General features: G+C 46.3%; 1 protein-coding gene across 2 annotated transcripts in view; it reads right to left on the reverse strand.

Moving 5' to 3' along the window:
* Positions 1–17,206, reverse strand: part of LOC124212181 (neuroligin-1) — a 37,516-nt gene extending 20,310 nt beyond the window's left edge. The window contains exons 1-2 of one of the 2 annotated variants that reach the window (XM_046612019.2): positions 15,147–17,206; positions 5,280–5,426 (exon numbers count right to left, since the gene is read on the reverse strand). In XM_046612019.2, coding sequence (XP_046467975.1) covers positions 5,280–5,426; positions 15,147–15,642 — 643 coding nt within the window. In that variant the 5' untranslated portion in view covers positions 15,643–17,206. The remainder of the gene's footprint in view (positions 1–5,279; positions 5,427–15,146) is intronic. The other variant, XM_069133612.1, reaches the window with a different exon arrangement.
* Between the last annotated feature and the right edge of the window lie 874 nt (positions 17,207–18,080).

Consider the following 18,080-nt stretch of genomic DNA (forward strand, 5'->3'; position numbering starts at 1 on the left):
TGACGGGCGAGTACTGAGGCGTCCAATTTAAGGGGATGAATAACGCCTTTTTCATGGTAATAACGTCAATATCGTGTTGTTTTTCCCCCGAATTTTCGTTCGGCCCATACATTACACGTATACCGAGGTTATTGGTGCGTGCATACATACGTACATGATATGCGTAGGTTATACATATACCTATAAGCTGGTATCGAAAATATAAAATTATCTGTGCTTCTACACTGCGGTGACAAAAAGAAAGTGAACAAAAATATGTCCGTGCAATGCACAAGTACGGATTGTTGGATAACTTCTGAAAAATTTTCCGTCAAAGAAAATCTGGGTCTTCTTTTCGTCCTTCGCTTCAACTACGGTGTAATCGATTAGTTTATCAGGGCAGAGGGAGAGAGAGGTATTTGGGTGGTTCTGATGGTATTGTTATGAGCTCAGCGTTTCCTTTTTTTTCAGCTTAAACAAAAAGAAGAAGCAGAAAAGAAATTTCGGTATTTCACTCCCTGTTTTCTTCCATTCTTCGCTGCTTATCGCTCTAAGGCCCCTGTCAGTTGCCTGCACGTGTATATATATATATATGTATACACAGGGGAAAGGAATTTATTTTCATACTTGAAAAGTTTCCAACAACCCGATTAAATTATTCCATAATGATATGGGTTTATATTATTATAATTATCATTACCATTATTAAATACGCCAACGTATAATGTAATATTATATACAACTCATAGCGAGCGTTTTGTCCCGGGTCACAGGAATTTTATCCCGTTTCTCGGTGAAAAATTTTCGTAAAACAATTTTCACGACGTTATACCTATACAATATATTATAATATGACTATGCGGCAGAGGAGAGAAATGAAAGTGAGAAAAAAAAAAGAAAAACCACATTTCTTTCTCCTTTACCTTTTGTTCTTTATATTTTTTATTTTATTTTATTTTATTTTATTTTATATTCCATTTACCTCCGCTTTTGTATATTATTATCAGGCGAATTCCATTCGGCGAAAGTAACGCGAAAATAGAAATATACACGAAGAAACCGGGGTGAATATCACGCTTCGGCGAGACGGTTTCACCGTCGCAAGTTTTTTCCGAGATTCTCGATACCACGCCACCTAGGCGCGTATACCATGTACATACAAGGTGAAAATCAAAATGTGCCAAGAATGTGAAATACACCGCACATACGCGTCCCTTCCTCCTCTCCTCTCGTCCACCTAGGCGTCCAACCAATTTTCAATGGCTCACCGCCGTCTCTGGTTGTCCGGTTTCGACCCTCGGTTATACGCTAACGGATGGACGTCCCGACGGCGCTTCGGGTCAAGGTTAGGGCTCGCAGATTAACCACGGCGTCCCGACGAGGGCGAGAAAGCGACGGAGGCAGGCCGGATAATTCCCTCGGACTTCCCCGGGGAGCAGAGAGGACGAAAACGGGACGAAGGGTGTCGATCGGACAGCCCGACGATCCTGGAGCAGGATCCGCCGTTTGACGGAGTGATCGTCGACGCTTTTCGTCTCGTTGCGCTGGATTTCCTGCAGTGATTCGGCGATTGCAAAAAGGGATGAAACGCAGGTTCTCGACGTCTGGTGCATGCCGTTCATCGGGGATTCTTTTGTCTCCCTCATTATTACACCCGACCCGCCTTCGTCGTCGTCGTCGACGTCGTCAACGCCGCATTTTCTTTTGAACCATTGTTTTCAGGGAAACCCGGAGACCTCCGAGACCCGCCCCCCGTCTGTACTCTTTTCCTTGCATAATCCGCAAAGATGCAATCAGGATATAAATAAACGTCTGCGGATGCAAAGAGTCGGCGGAGGTGGAGGAGGAGAGAGAGGAACCGCGGGGGAAGCTATAATTCCTATTGTTATGGTCAAATTCCAAGGCTATACTTCGTCGTTAAACTTCCTGCAGTACGTTCCAACGTTTTATTCAATCCGATGCGAAATGAGAACTGCGCGGCGTTATAATTTTGCTCAGCCGTGATATTACCGTGCAATTTTCATAAAACGTATTTGATTATGGTATTTACCATGGCGAATTGCCAAAATTTCAATTCAGCGGGATGGAATTATTCGCAAGAAAAATCATCTATAATTCATTCACACGACGATGAGAAATTTCAGTTTTTGGTAAACAAAAATTTCTCAACAAACGGGGCTGAACCCTCTCAACAAATTCGTAATTCTCGTTTGAAATATCGCTGGACTATTTTTATTCGTGCTACTAAATTAAACGTTTTAATGTCTGTCGGAAATGGACAAGAATTAACAGTAGAACGATCCCGTGTCTCGCTGAATTCACGTTTATACACGGGGAGAAATAAAATGAAAAAATGCGAATTTACAAGAGACATGCAGATACTTGGAAAAAACAACAAAAAAACTTTCGAAATGGCGGGATGTAATTGACTACGACGCGATATCGGTTGGGGACCGTACGTTTTACATTTTCTCTACTACCTGGTTGATACATTTTCAAGGAGAACGTCTCGCAGGCCAAATTCCAGAGTTTTCCGATGATCGGAGCCGCCTTTAATGCCTTACGTCGTACGACAGCTGCTTTTACTACAATTGAATCAGACGTGCCGACGTGCAAGAGCGGAGATCTCAGGACACCCGACTCAGATCTATGATTGCTTTTCAAAAGCCCGCAGTGATAAAACGGCGTGATAAAACTGCGCTGGGAAAAAGAATCTCTTGTTGAGACAGACCGACGTAGAAACGTAAAAAGTAACCCTTTATAGAGTTCACTTTGGCAAAATAAAAAAAGGAAAAAAAAAAAAGACCGCGTCTGTATCTCTTTTAGGATCCTTTATACGCCTGACACATTCGTTCGTGCGGTGAATCGCGAAAGGAAAATTCATGAAGTAACGAGAGACCGGCAAGTAGGAGTGAGAAAATAAAAGAGAAGAAAACTCTCGGAAGATTGTTCTTCGAAAAGTTCTCTCCCGAAACACATCGACGCAGTCTTGATGTTTGCCCTCCGAATTTCTCTCTTCCTCGCCTTCGTCTCAAAATCGTCAACGAGTCAAAGCTCGCTCTTCGAAGGGTTGAGCCGATCGCAGACTCGTTACAACCCCGATAAACCCCTCGAGTATTATACAGGCAGGATATTTTTTGGCAACAACAGCCTCTCGCCTCGCTCTCTCAGCTTCCATCGATCAGCCGACCGAGTGTGTGGCGTCAAGTGGCTGCTTACTTTTCCTAATTGTAATCGGGGACCTGAAACGCTAGGGGGACATTCAGCGTGTAGATTAACCGGTTAAGTATTCACCGGGACCGATTAGCAAACGCCGAACTCCCCGCGCACGAACGTAAATACCCTCTGCAGGCATATTCACCACACACGGTGAAAAGGACGGGCTGCCATGTTCCTCGCTCAAAACGTTACCTTAACCCCAAACGAGGCTGGGCCCAGAGCTACGAATTAATTCCCCCGTAGGCACTAACGCGGTATAAATGTCTCGATTACAGAATTGGTGATACACCCTCTGAAACCTGTCTCCTCTCTCTCTCTCCGTCTCTCTGTCTCTCGCTCTCTCTCTCTATACTAAATAGAAATCAACGTTAGGCTTCGTTCGTCTAACCGTCTATTTCTCCATTTTCCTTATACGTTTACAGAACCGGAGTATTCCTCTTTCCACGTGAACTAGAGGGATTCAAAAAGTCAATTAGACTTTGTTGCGGTTTCGGCAGATCTTCTCTTTTTGACAGATCGTTACAAAGTGCTCGGACGATTCTCAAATGGCTTGTATTTTGCCGAAATGTACAACCTGAGTCTCGATTCTCGTATCCCAGATTTTGCGAGTTATATGTATTTTCAGGACAATTGTGTAATACGTGACTACGGTTTTTGTTTGGTTTCTTTCAGCTCTCCGAGGACGACCTGGAAGTGATTCAGGGTTCCCTTTTCGCTGTATCACGTTTGAAGGAAAGGGGGAATTTCCTTTTTCAGTTTTTCGTATTTCAAGGAGCGTAAAGCGGAGGCGGCTTCCCTTCGGGCCATTTTCCTCCTCATTCCCATCCCTTACTCTCCGTCCGCGATTACTTGAGCAGTATAAAATTTACTTTTTCGGAACAATGCGAGAGCTTTGAAAGCTTTTTGTATTATAACGTCTATAACAACGAAACGACGAGACTCGACTGCCGCGGGTTTAAGGATGACTTTTGTACACTTGACCCGCGAAAGGCGAGCGGCGGTATTCGCAGGCACGGGATAGGGTTACGGGAACGGCTTTTGGTCCTCGGATAACTTGTTCGACATCCTTTCAGGAGGAGCTGGAACGGCAGGGAGCTGAGAGTATAGGGTATCGGGTTACGAGATCTTCGGCAAACCCAAAGACAGCTCGTTATCCTTGGCAAATATTCAGAGCAGATCATCGAGCTATTTACATTCAGCGGAAGGAAAGGACCGGGCTTCCGGAGATCCGAAATCCTCGTAAGATTATATCGAGTGATATTCGCCGAGTTCAGATGTTAACCCAGCCCACGATTGACCCTGCAGGTTTCAAATTTCCCGCCTCTCGCGCCAGTCTCTTCTGGATAAAATCACTTTAGTCTCGAACCCTTGTACTCGCATTATGCATGAACCTTTCCCAGCTATGACTTGGCCGCTCTTCTGACTCGACGTGATCATCGACTTTCATGATACTTTCAAGTATACCCGTCTTGTAGGCCTTCCGAATTTTCCCCAAACTGCCCTGCAGCTCCGCTCTCCGCCGGGAGGTTTTATTGTCAATTTTACACCGTCCTGGGTCCACGAGTGGCAACAGATTTCAATCGAACGGATCTCATAACTATTACCCAGTGTGCGTAGAGAATTTTACCTTATTCGATACGCTTTTCATGCCATCGAAGCTCCTTTATTTCTATCAATAAACGTTCCACTCGCGGATGAAAATAGAAATTCCTCTCGATCGATACCGACATTGATTCGTTTCGTCACTTGACGTTGATCGTGTAGCCGACAGTAATATCAATAAAATTTCACATTCAAAACGAAGCGAATTGATAAGCAAAAAAAACATGTTCCAAAAACTATAGGCTTTACAAAATTCATAACAAGATTATTTATGGCTCATTTCGAAGCACGCTTAAAAAGTACAGCAGATGTACCAATTCTTTGCTCGATGTCAAAGTTTGAGTAGTAGCTTCTAGTACCACACTTCGCGCAGCTATAACGATAAGCGTAGTACGGTCAGATTACAGATGAAATGATAAGTTATGAAAAAGTAAATAGAAGCGAAGCGCACTTGTAAACTGGTCGGAACCCAAACTCACCCAAAACACCGAGTCGAAAGTTTATGGAGACGACGATGAGCCGGCCCTGGGCCGCCAAGGCTGTTCCATCCAGAGAATTTCCGGCGCCCCAGGAGTACGAGTCGCCGTGGACGAGGAGCAGCGCGGGAAGAAGGTCCGTGGGATTGCCTGGATAAAAATTTGAGAAGAAGAAAATATTGGTCAGTAATCGGCGCCCAGAGAACCTTCGGCGAATTAGGTGACGAAAATTACGGAGTTGCGTTAAACTCGAAGGCTAGAAGCTCGAGGATTCGGCGGTTCTTAATCATCGTGGCACTGCGGGACAATATCGAACAATGCCGCGGGGGTGAAAAAAATGATTGTCAGTTACAGCGTCGTGATTTAACGCTGACGTATTTCGCGTCTTTATCTCCGCCCCTCTCTTCCCCTCGTTTTATTATATATTTGATATATTTTTCAACAGTACCATAAAATATCCGGGGATAAAAAATCACCACGTCAAAGTAACGAACGACCAGTTTGAGAGTCGGCAAACAGAGCGGCGGGCTCTTCGCACGGTTCTTCATTTATCTTCCGGATTTTAAGGGTCGCACCGGTTTATCATTTTTGTCTCCGACCTGCTTCTCCTCCTGTCACTCCGCAGCCTCCTTATCTCCTTCTTCTCTCTTTGCCATTCTCCGCGCCTTCGTCCTTCCAACGATACTCGGATAACCGACGAATTTCGCATACCGAAGAGCGAGAGGTCGCTGAATTATCACGAATACTCGTTTCGAGGCCGCTCGGAACGTCATCGATCCGCCGGTGATCAAAGCTACGTTAACTTTGAACTGCGGTTAAGTTTAACGCGCGTCGTCCTGCCACCTACGATAAGTCTTCCTAAAAAAGTAATACCTACGAGCTTCGATTCAACCCCCTGTTTCCAACCTGTTGCTCACCCTGTGTGCACTTCGCTCGCCGCTATACTTTTCCCACGCATACACAACCGTGTGTGGGTGTTACCTACAGGTACACGCGGTATAGCTGTGCCTTTATCCCGCAGCCTCTGCAGAGGATTAGACGTTCGCCGACGACGCCGCGACGCCATGAACTACTGCTCTGCTTTGCCCCCAAACGAATAAACCTCCGCTGGCCGCTTCGGCCTTCCTCCTTCCTCTTCGCTGCAATTTTTATGAGACTAGCAAAGCCCCGGAATCTCGTGTCGTATCATACCCCGGAACTTTTGTAGCCACAAACTAAAACGCTCGCCACCAACAGCTTGGTTAAATTTTTAGCGAAGCGATCGAAGTGCGAGAGTTACGAATTTAAAACTGGAACATTTTGTCCGGTACGTAATTGCAAAATTTTCCGTTTCTCCAAACTGTTACTGAAATTTCTTCGGGGTGTTTAAATTTTATTACGTACGCTGATCTTGAGGTACCTGCGGTTTTAAGGAGATTATCAATGAATTTTCACTCGGAATCGCGGCTTCCACAGTTTCTCGTAAACTTGGCCCGTATTTTACACAGGCTCAAACCGTTGCCGACGGATTTGCAGCCGAACTGGGGATCTGAATAATGGAAGCAAGGAGGGTTCCTATTGATCAAGAAGTTTGCCTCAATCGGCTTACCAGAGCGAATCCAAACGCATGCAGGGTTACTCCGTGATATAGTGCTAATAAAACCTGTCCATACAAATTTGATCAGAAAGTGAATATAGATCCTATTGAATCGCGCTACTGTCGAATGAAAATTCACAGTCTCGATCTACCTCGCATGTTTATCGTATCAGCAAATAATTCGCGTATTTTCAAAGTTCTTTCAAACTCGAAATCTGACAACGCGTTATAGAATTCAACGTGGCAACGGATATTCCCAGTCGTTCGAAATGTGTTCGATTCCTTTGCTTTTCCTCGTCCCGAAAATGTACTGAATTAAGCGAAGCGACAGCTAGATTGCGTGAAAGCTCGACAATGGGTACCGGAGCAGACATTGCCGCATGAAAAGCACAACTTGAATAGGAGGGTGAACAATTTATTCAGTCCCGAGTTTCGCGGGTACCAGCTCCGAGTTTTCGGCTTCTCAATATCGGTAGAATGTGTTACATCAAACATTTGTTTGTTCAGATGTCGGTAGGAGGGGGCGGTTTCGGTTATACACGGGGTGGAATTTTATCCGAACTTTTATCAGACTCTGGCCAATCTCCCGAATGACAGCCTCCAAAAATGGCCCGAGGTCAATTCATTTCGGTTGAGTTTCATTCGCTTCGAATGACGGGATTCCCCCGACGATTCTACCGACTAATAAATTCCTCCGAGCGAGAGAGAGAGAGAGAGAGAGAAAGACGCGAAGCACATACATGGGTACGAACCGCCTCCCGTTATCCAGACCCAATTCTACATATGTATCACATCCTGAACTCAACTTGTCCAGCGACTCGATTTTAACATCGGCGGAGAGTTTTGCCGCGAAAAAAAAAAGAAGAATACTCTGCGAACTTGGAGAGGTCCGTTCGTACGGCAGCTTGGAGGGTCTTGAAATTTGGCAAGAAACCCGGTGCATAAGTTGGATTATTATAAGAGGGAGTTATCGCGTCGGCAAGGAAGGTAGCTCCTCGAGGATGAGCGCTGGAATATCCTTCGCATTCCGTGCTTTGAGAACCGTATAGCTCTATACCAGCTACTCCTTCTGCGAACGAGCTTACGAAGCGTGAATTAAACGCTTCCAGTTCGCTACTCGAAGTGCGGGGGTCTTTTTAAATCGAGAAGACTCCTTCTATCCAGACAAATGGAAACTCCCGAACGGCGTTGATACGAGCACAAAAGAGAGAATGGGACGGCGGTGACAGGAGGAAAAAGAGGGAAAATTGAGACCGAGGAAAACGCCTTTCTCCTATCCCATCCCCACCCCCCACCACCACTTCGCATTCCGAGTTCCGAGTTGCACTGTAATTCCTCCCTCGGAATATTCCATTGTCCTTCATTTTTCCCCATTCTCGTTTTTTATTAGGCACGCTACAGTAATTGGCTACAACGAGGACTCCGGATGCTACCAACAACAACACGCGATACGTAAAGCCCCGGTTAATCAGTCTCTGAATAATGAATATTTATTCTCGCTTCAGCATAAATACTCTTCTCTACAGTCTGCAGGCTGGCGGTAGAACGCTTTTCCACTCGCGTTCGGTCCTTCGAATAATTAAATGTCTCTGCATCTTCTTATTGTATATCCACCCACTACAGCCGGTATCGTCCCCTCTTTCGAATGAAACAGATCTCGTATAAATTTCAATGATTTTCTTTTTATTTCTACTCCTGAAAGTGTTTCGCTGACTTTCCGACTCCTCGCCGTCTCAATCTAGGTATTAAATTTCTCTTACCAATTAATACCGAGACAACCATTAGGGCATTTGTATATAAGGCAACTCCGAAAGACGAGACAGATTTAGACTCAGTCGCGTTGGTAATTATTTTCAGAAAAATCTCAACCTCTCCGAACAGGCTGGATAATAATCAGCGACGCGCACGGATGTTCGGAGTTTCTGAAACTCATTCCAGTTTAGTCCAATCTCTGAAGTCTAACTCTTGAGAGAAAATTTTGACCGAAATCTCGCGGCGTTACGGCGAGTAATGACTTTTAGAATAAAGTAAAAAATTGAACTTTTCTCAAACCAGATGCAGGCTGCCATTCCCATTCATAAAACTCAACCCACAAAAGTGAATACCCCGTATAATTTGAGCAAAAACTGAGGCACCGAAATGAGAAGAAGACGGGACTCGATCGAGTTGAAAAGTTTGACGTATAGTTCTTCATCCGAGAAATGTGCAGAGAGAGAGAGAGAGACAGAGAGAGAGAGAGAGAAAGCTGCCGAATATCTCTGGATAGATTTATCAAAGGCAGCACCGTCGTTTTTTAGGATCCGCAGCGATTCATGCCAAGTGAAGATTTTCTTATGAACGTGACTACTGGAAGTGTTGGCTCCGGTATGTTGTGCTGAAAGGACACGAGGCTACCTCACTCCCGCGGTGCTTGCAGGACTCCCGAGGGACCCAATCGACTGCAATGCACTACGGAATTGAGAGAGCAACGCGTTTCTCGCTTCTGCCAGCTCCGTCGATGCGCCGGTTCAAAACTGCAACTCCGGTTCACTGCAGTGTCTTCTTCCTCCCGGTGCTTCGAGCTCTTAAGTAGTCGGAGTCCGGACCTCGATACTGCAGCCCTGCAGGTCGATATCACCCGTTTCGAGCCCTCTTCAACTTCCCAGCAATCCACACCCCCCCAGACCCATACTCAAGACCATCCGTCCCCCGATATCCTCCAAGTATACCAGACACGCTCGAGAGAGTTCTAACAAGGTGTCGGATATTTATGCGAGTTACCAAGTAAATATACCTTAAAGCATAAGCGTCCGAAACTTTCAGACATCTCTCTCGCGGTGCTTGTGATAGATGGACCGGTTTTGGTTATCTTATTGGTCTCGGTTACAGCCCTGTACGTTACGTGTGATTGGAGAATAGTACGGTCACAAATGTTACAAAGGTACTTTGATATAAATTAAGTGTATTTTTTAAACAATAGACTGTACCAAGAGTTGAACATTTTTTGCAGACTCGACTCTCGGAACAATCTGTGCACTGTCTGAGTATTCTCGTACGAAGTAAAAGAGAAAAGAAAAAAGAAATAGACATCGAGAGAAAAATACTGTAAGAAATCCTCTCGACCTTGACTCGAGGTTGTATTGAAATAACGGGAATGTCACTGCGACCGTAAAAGTTGTTGAAATTATCATACTTCGAGTACTGCAATCTTGCATATTTTTCTCTCAGTTTGTAATATTAAAGCTTACAATGAATGGTGTATAAAAGTGGATTTATTTCACGTAGCGTGTTTTTCGTGTCAGGGGTCTACCGCTTACAATCAAAGTACAATGGTGTTAGAATTTCAACTAAAAATACAACTTCTGTTGCAAAATTTTTGTAACAAGATGAGGTTGCTGTCGAAATTTTATGATACTTGGGATGCTCGTTTGCCGGTGAATCAAATTCAAACCAAATTCTGTCGCAAACAATGAAAAGGATTCTTTTTCATAAAAAATTTATTCATAGTTTCAAATTTTCGATATTTCAAACGAGCCTATGAAATTTCATAAAATTTTCACACTGTTTTGACAATACTTCGTTTGTTTGAAACCATTGCAAATTATGATCAGATCAGTTAACCACTGTGCATACCTACATTAATTCGTTCAACATTGTTGAGTAGCAAATGTTTGATACGTTTGTAAAAAAGGCGCACGTTCCATTGTTACTGGAACGAAGTTCTTTAGCTAATCTCTTGAATTACACTGGAAAACAAGATTCTGAATTGGCTAAGCCTCTTTAAGCCAGTATCCACGAGTTCAGACCCGTAAAACATGCCCCGAATACAACATGCTTCGAGACCTCCAGCCTTATCCTCGAAAACACAGGTACGTAACTCTTCGTCTGCGGCTTCAGACGGTGAAAAAATATCCTCGACAACGTGCTGGAAACTATCTGGCAGTTACAACGTTTCGCCCCAGCAAAAGACAGTCGCGATTAGCCGAGTGGCACGAATCTGGAATCTCATTATCCACACAAATGCACGTGATCATGGAGGTCTCACCCACTCGCCAAGAAATCTGTGTGTTCAAGTTTAGGCAGGAGTCCAAAAATTACGTACGTACCAGGCACACACACAATTCGCTTCCTACGTGAAACACACACGCTGCGGAACGAAGGATGCAGCGGGAAGGATTGATCGGTGCTCGAGGATACAGCGATGTCTGAGACTGGGATAAGTCTCAGGATATCCTCGCCGATCGTTTCTCGCTACAACGAGCACACGGCGTCGAGGAGTAGGTACCGAAGTAATCCAGCAACAAGGATTTCCAAATTACCCTCCACCACCCTAGCCTATAATGCGCCACGCCCAGTGTGCAGGCCGCTCTACAGCCCTCGCCGGAGATGAGAAAGGAAAATTAACCGCGCGCCGTTTTACCGCTCGGAAGTAGAACTGTCTCAGGTTCCATTTGAACGAAGTTGCGATCTTTACCCATCCTCTTTGCCCGCCGTCTTTTTAACGACTACCTACTTCTTTACGCCACCGCCGAGTACCTGCACCCGATAATTTGGAGGAGAAAATTGACTATGACAAACATCTGTGATCGGGTTGTCTCACGTGAGTACAAAACTGACTGGACCAAGTCCGACCCTTGTTTTATTGGTGGGAATTCCGAGTCGGAAGTAGAGTACAAGGCTGGTAGGTATATGACGATTTTCGAGAAACCCAAGTTGCCGAGAATATATCGACTGTCAGGAACGAAAATGTGTCGCACGGCGTATGGTAATTTTGGTGAAACACGTAAGTACGTGGAAAAAAATTGTTGCGTCTGAGACTCGCGACGCGTGCTATCAGTCCAACCGTGACGACAATCCATCCCTTTCAACATTCCCCTCGTGCGCATATCGCGTACCCATACATACCCACGTCGTGTGAAAAATGTTATAATTTATTTGCCTTTTTTCGACAGTAGAGGTGGAGGGGCGGGAGTGGGGGAGGTATTTACACCCCGGTGCTACTGCAGTTCGCAGTTTTTAGTCCTCGGCACTCAGGCGTGATTTAAACGGTTTTTTGTTCGAACGTTTCACGTTTCAGGCGAGTTTAACCGCTTTTTGTAAGTGCTCACTAAGCTGGTAAAAATTGGCGTATAACTGCGCGGAGGTGAAAGTTAGTTGGTTAGCCTGGTTATACCCCGCGAGCCGTGCTCCCCCGGCGTAAATTGACTCGTAATAACTTCAACTCCATTATACATAGCCTTGTTGAACGTATTACCCGGCTTTTGTGTAGGTTCATAACTGGTACAAGACTACAAAGTGTACAATGTACATGCCCTGTGAATGTTGTCTGTACGATTCGTCCGCCGGCTGCGTTTATGCTCATTTGTCCGCAGGGGTAGATCAGTTTCCTATTCTTACTCTGAATTAATCGCCTGCGAGGTAATTTCCGTCTACATCGTCTACGACGAGTCGCTACAATACTTGTTTCAGCGATTTTTCTTTCTCCTACCAACACTCGTCCGTGAAAGAGGGTGGTTTTCCAATCGAGAAGATTAAATAGCTTCGCGAAGCTCTGCAACACGGAGGAAGGAAAACAGATGAGTTATAAACTCGCGGCATGGAACCTAAATTAACTTAAAGTAGGCTGCGCACACAACCCAAGAGTTATCTTACGCCGAGCACATGTGCGGACTAATCCCAAAAGTTTTCCCTTGATAAACCTTTGCCGGTAGGCACGTACCCTAAGTCCTTGGCGCTAATTGCGCAAAGTAGATTACCCGGGAAATTTCCATTCCTATTTACATCTGGATTATAATTCGTTTTTAATTTATTTTTATTTTATTTATTTATTTAATTTTTCACCCAATTTCTGCCCGTTCAAAAAAAAAAAAAAAACACCTCGACCAGTTTGCAAGGATCTTTTGCGTCACGCGTATCGCTCTAACCCTCCCTGTTTGTGAATATTTTGGCGACAACGTGGTGGGATCGACGAATTACGGACAGGCTTGAAATTTTTGGGAAATAAAGCGGCGTCGCGTAAACAATTATTTATCCAATTACATGGCGTGGTTTATTTGGCGTTTCTCCCAGGGTAACACGTACCCACGCACGGGTGACTCGGATAGAATTGATGTCAGCCAGGAAATTATCTCAACTTAGGGGACGAGTGTTGTAACGCGTTGATGCCAAAAAAGTGGTGCTTAACTTTTTCGATTGCTGTTTTTTTCATCCCCTCGTATACGCAGCTGTGTAATACTGTCAGTCTCTTTTTTCCGGGTAACATCGTTAGCTTGGTCATCTTCGTCCTCTCCGCGTGACCCGCAACAAAGTCGAATAACATAATTCAGTTCTGCCAGAGCCGAGCTCGGGCGAACGGAGAGACGGTCGATTGGGAAAGAAAAACCAGAACGACTCGGGCAGGAAAGACCAAGTTCGGGATTCGGAAAGTCCGAGAAGCTGCCTGTCGCAAAGATTTATAATCGAGGGGATAACTTTTCCACAAAAGACCTGCGACTCGCGGTTACCAAACTCCCGCGCAAGCTCTCATCGAGTTTACTGCCCCGCGAAATCGAAAAAAAATCTTTAGAGCCTTTCGTTTATCGCGTACATATTCAAGCGACTATCAACTTTTTAACTTTTAAAATACCGAGCTTAAAATCAAGACTGCGGTTTCATATTTCGCTGTTTAATTAAAACTCAACAAAATTGGAACCATGTTAGTTGCACTGCGGCAGATGAGCCGCTCCTAATGAGTGGCTTTGATGGTAACGCGATTGAAGCTTTCATCGTGAAACTACAGCAACTCCTGAAACGTATTATCCGCTTTTACGGTTCACTCATATTCGGGCCTCTCCGCGTAAACCGCTCTATCTCAATCTTTCCTCCACGCCTTGGACTTTGCTGCATTACGTGTAACATGGAAGGTACTCTTCGAGAAGAAGATTCATACCCGTATTTATTACTGTCGCGTAAAGTGTGAACGAGTTACGTGTAGACTAAGTTTCTGATGACAGCGTCGCCTTGTTTATGATCCCATTATAGGGAAGCGGTTGAAACGTGACGAAAAATTATGAGAGACTATTTTCTAAACCATATAAATATATTCCTTTCCTCCGAGTACCCATTTTTCATCGCAATACAGCTTGCAGCTTGGAATCTCATTCCTCTTCAATCATTGCACGTTTGTAATAAGTTGATTTGAATTGAGAACAAGTTTTTCATCACGGTTGGTTCGTGGACCGTTCCTCTGAAATTGAACTTTTTGAATTCAGTATTCTCAGGTGGAGAGTAATGGCAGAGTAATTAATCAACATTGTTTTTATTGCTAATCAATCACCGTCAGCACCAGAATATGGCTAGATTCGAGAAGGAGATTATAAAATCAATTTGCGCTCGTGTATGTACTACAAACGACATGCTAACTGCAATTACTTCGGTCTAGAGAACTAAAAGAACGGTTATGAATTGATTTGAGAAATGGGAAAAATACAGCTTCAGTCACGCTGTAATTGTTTTCTGAAACAAGTCCAACGGAAAAAGTTACGCCACTGTCGAGGGTTGAAGCTTTTTGTAACTCGTTGCAGGTCATACATCACCCGTAGAAATCGATGATGGTAATCACACGGGCATTGTAAAAAATCTCATCAAAATTTCCCCCATTCATTACCGAACGTCTCTTCTGTAAGAATGACTGGAAGACTCGATCGAGAGAAGTAAGACGAATTTCTTAATGTAAGACCTCCGAGTAATTTGTATTGTTCTAGGAATTTCTAACTATTGTCAGATGTCTACGATCGGTAAACTGATATGAGTTTCAAAAAATTTGGAACCTTCAGTCACAACTGTTATGCTTATCATTAGTCACGCGATATCCCGGAAAGCAATTACGTCGTGACTGCATCCGTATTGCCCCATTCGTCAACGTCAATTCAAACGGAACCGTTCAATTCTTCGTTGAATTCCTTCATCCAGAGCAGCAGTACGGTTTGGGAAATGTGCTTGCATACAATCTTGACTAAATGCATATTTAAGCATTACGCCGAAATAGTATTTTGTGATTCTTCACCGTAAGTTGCGAGACGATATTAACGATTGCATTAGAAAAATCGAAGAAAAAAACATTTCTGAAAGAATTCGATGTGTCCGTGAGCACCCCTCACCTCTCCATCTCAAAGTACAGATTGAAACGTGCATTGATATTCATCCCTGGGTGAGAGGGCGTGTAAAGAGGTACGAATACAGAGTGCGAACAAGGTGAAAATCCGAGACACGAAAGTATCGGCGACGCGTGAATTTGATGGTACGAATTAAACGAGGTCAGCGTGTTGTTGTCTCACCGTGCGGCGTCCTTGGAACGTAGAGGTTCAAGTAGAGGCAGTCCTCGCTGTGGTTGGTGAGAATGGGGGTTATTTTTTGAAGATAGGCCCGCCTCCGAGCGGACTGGGCATCCTCCGGACGCGGCGGCCTCTGGGGGCAGGCGGGCGGCATGGAGTCGGCGACCCTGGTTCCTCGCCAGGGCGTCGGTGTAACCGGAGGCATGTAGCGCAGGGCCCCGGCCGGCGGCGTGGCGTAGGGAACGCCGAGGTAGGCCTCGACGGCGGCGACCCTCGCGACGATTCCGCGCAGCGCTCCGTACCGCGTCCGCACGACCCTGGTCCCGTACTTCTGGCCCTCGGCGAGGGCCGCGACCCCGTTGCTACCGAGGAGGACGACCTGGAGGACGGCGGCGATGCCCAGGGCCCGAAGGGCCGCCGGTTTCCATCCCTCCTGCTGATCTCCGCCGAACGAGGCCCTCTTCTTCCTGGTAGCAGCGCAGGTGGGGGGCGTCCGCATCGCGTCACGCCGCCGCGGGTCTGCCTCCCCGGGTCCCGCATCTGTTTTGGGCCTCGCTGGCCCTCCGTGCAGGATAACCTTCGGATGACCGGATGCCCCCCCGCTGGCCTGTCGCGTCGTACCAAGTTTCACGTCTCGGAAAAATATGAGCCTGAGCTTTCGATCCCGTTCGCTCCGAGCCTGCTGCCGCTACCGTCGACAATGACAACCACAACTTTAACCGATCGACCGGCTTCTGGTTCCAGTCCATTTCCCAGGACTCGCGACCCTGATATGTTTGACGATCCGTTACCGCTGCGTACTCGAACACTCGGCCGATACTCGCTGAGAGACTTCATCGGCGACGCGGTGGTTGCTCGATCGCGTTTCGGTCACTGTTCCATCTCTCTTCTCTCTCTCTCTCTTTCTCTCTTCCCCTCTGCTCGCCAAGTCAACCGGTCGACGATTTCTCGCCGTCAACCTTCGTCGAGCTACTTCATCTAACGGGGGATGGAATTAGTCTGTCATCTGGGGAAGCCCATGCTGAAGCGGACCCAAGCTATCAATTCCTGTATCAATTCGTTAGGAGCGGCTGTGGGGAGGTTGCATATCAGAAGATCCGACACCGGTGATCTTTCGCCAAGACGGAGTGTAGGACAATCGGCCTCCCCCACTCCACAGTATCAAAGTGTCACGCTCCAACTCCAAAGTGCTCAAGCTCCGTTGTGCAATTCCGTGACACGGCTGTCCTCCGGAGTACGGTCCGGCACGTCGAGTCTGGTGTGCCGTCGTAAACAGCCTCGTAACCGCGTTACGTCCGTTCGTCGAAACGAGGCGAGAATCAGACAGTTTCCGATTTAGCACCGCGTACGCTCCTCTGCGTCAAATCCTTCAATAGCACAATTTCGAAGCGTTCGTTAGGGCCATATTGTCAATTCTCTCGCGTTCGAAAGCTCCCGGATACCTCCTTACCAAACCGAGCGATGAAACTTTGGTAAGCAAAAACACAAGGCGAGAGTAAACAGGTCCAATTCCTTGCACAGGAGCAACAGCTTGCCGGGTAGAAACACTCCGAGTTAGGTCCGGTCAAGCGAGGGTGGAAAAAAAAAATGTGCGAAAACTCGAGAGGAAGGCGGCGGTGAAGGAGACGAATCACCTGGCAAGCTTCATCCATCAACAACTCTGTTCTCTCAAACTTGGCCGAACAACAACAACAATATCCTTTCGCGCGTCGATCCGCACATTCCGCAACTACGACACTGTCCCGCGACTATCATGTTCGGAAAAAAAAAACAAAAAAATGAACCAAGAAAATAAAAATAAAAAACAGGGAATATTTAGTGTCAAAAGTTTGTTTCCTTCATCGAACTCTTCCCAGGATTCCACGTTCCCGTATCCTTTCCCTTTTTATTCCTTCTACCGTAAACCGCAGAAACTCCTGCCGGGTATCGAAACTCCGGAACAGCTGCGTGCGGAGCTCGACGCCGGATTCACCACCCTCGGCCTGTGCAGATACCGCGTAAGTGCGGCTCGCCCCGTCGACGACACCCTGTTCGAGACGTATTCGCCCAGGGTCTACTGGCGCGAACCGGCGCGAGCCACCGGGTCTCACAGGGCGCTTTAGGGCGCCGGGACGCGAGCGTCGGGGCGCCGGGGTCCAGGGCGCAGACGCGCCAACCATCCCCTGGTCGGCGTCCGATCGATAACTCGACGGCAGACCCTGACTCATCTCGCCTCTCCCTCGCTCCCTCGCCTCTTACCCGATCCACTGAAGGACGCTGTTCCTTGAAGCCAGCCAGCCAGCCAGCCAGCCAGCCAGTCAGCCTCATCCTGCTGCCTGCCGTGCCTTCGACGCGATTCGGCCAGGGCTTCTTGCTTCCTTCGACGCCCGACGCTAGGTTACACTGCTCAAACTTGGACCATATATAGAGGGATTTCCAGTCGGTACGCACCGCCCGACGTCGGGACGGACGGACTCTTGGCTTTCGCTTTAACTTCCCTGTGAATGGTGTTTCGACAATGGGGAGAAAAATATACTTGGCGTAACAACATCCTCGAGTTAGAGCCTCGTAAAGCATTTTTCTCACGGTGACATGCATTATGCCGGAATCATGAAATTTTCAGAACACTCGCCGCTTCCCTCTTATCCGGCTGCTTGTTGCTTTCTTCGATATTGGATTCTCGTATACGGCTAACAGCTTTTCATTGAAAATTCCCCGTTTACAAGTTACGCTTGACAAGAAAAAAAAAAAAGAAAAAAACAAACTACTTCACCGTTCAATAATCGACTGCGGTTTAATCGAGGAGCGCCTTTTCTTCCTATTTACTGTTACCGTCGAACAGACTCGTCGGAAAAAGGGGTGACCGATAACGCAGTAGTTCAAGCAGCTGCTGCTGTTGCCGGTGATGCCTGTTGTATCGAAAACGGTTTTTTCGCGATATTAGGGATTTCTTGGGGG

The sequence above is a fragment of the Neodiprion pinetum genome, chromosome 2, assembly GCF_021155775.2.
Source record: "Neodiprion pinetum isolate iyNeoPine1 chromosome 2, iyNeoPine1.2, whole genome shotgun sequence".
NCBI classification, from domain to species: domain Eukaryota; kingdom Metazoa; phylum Arthropoda; class Insecta; order Hymenoptera; family Diprionidae; genus Neodiprion; species Neodiprion pinetum.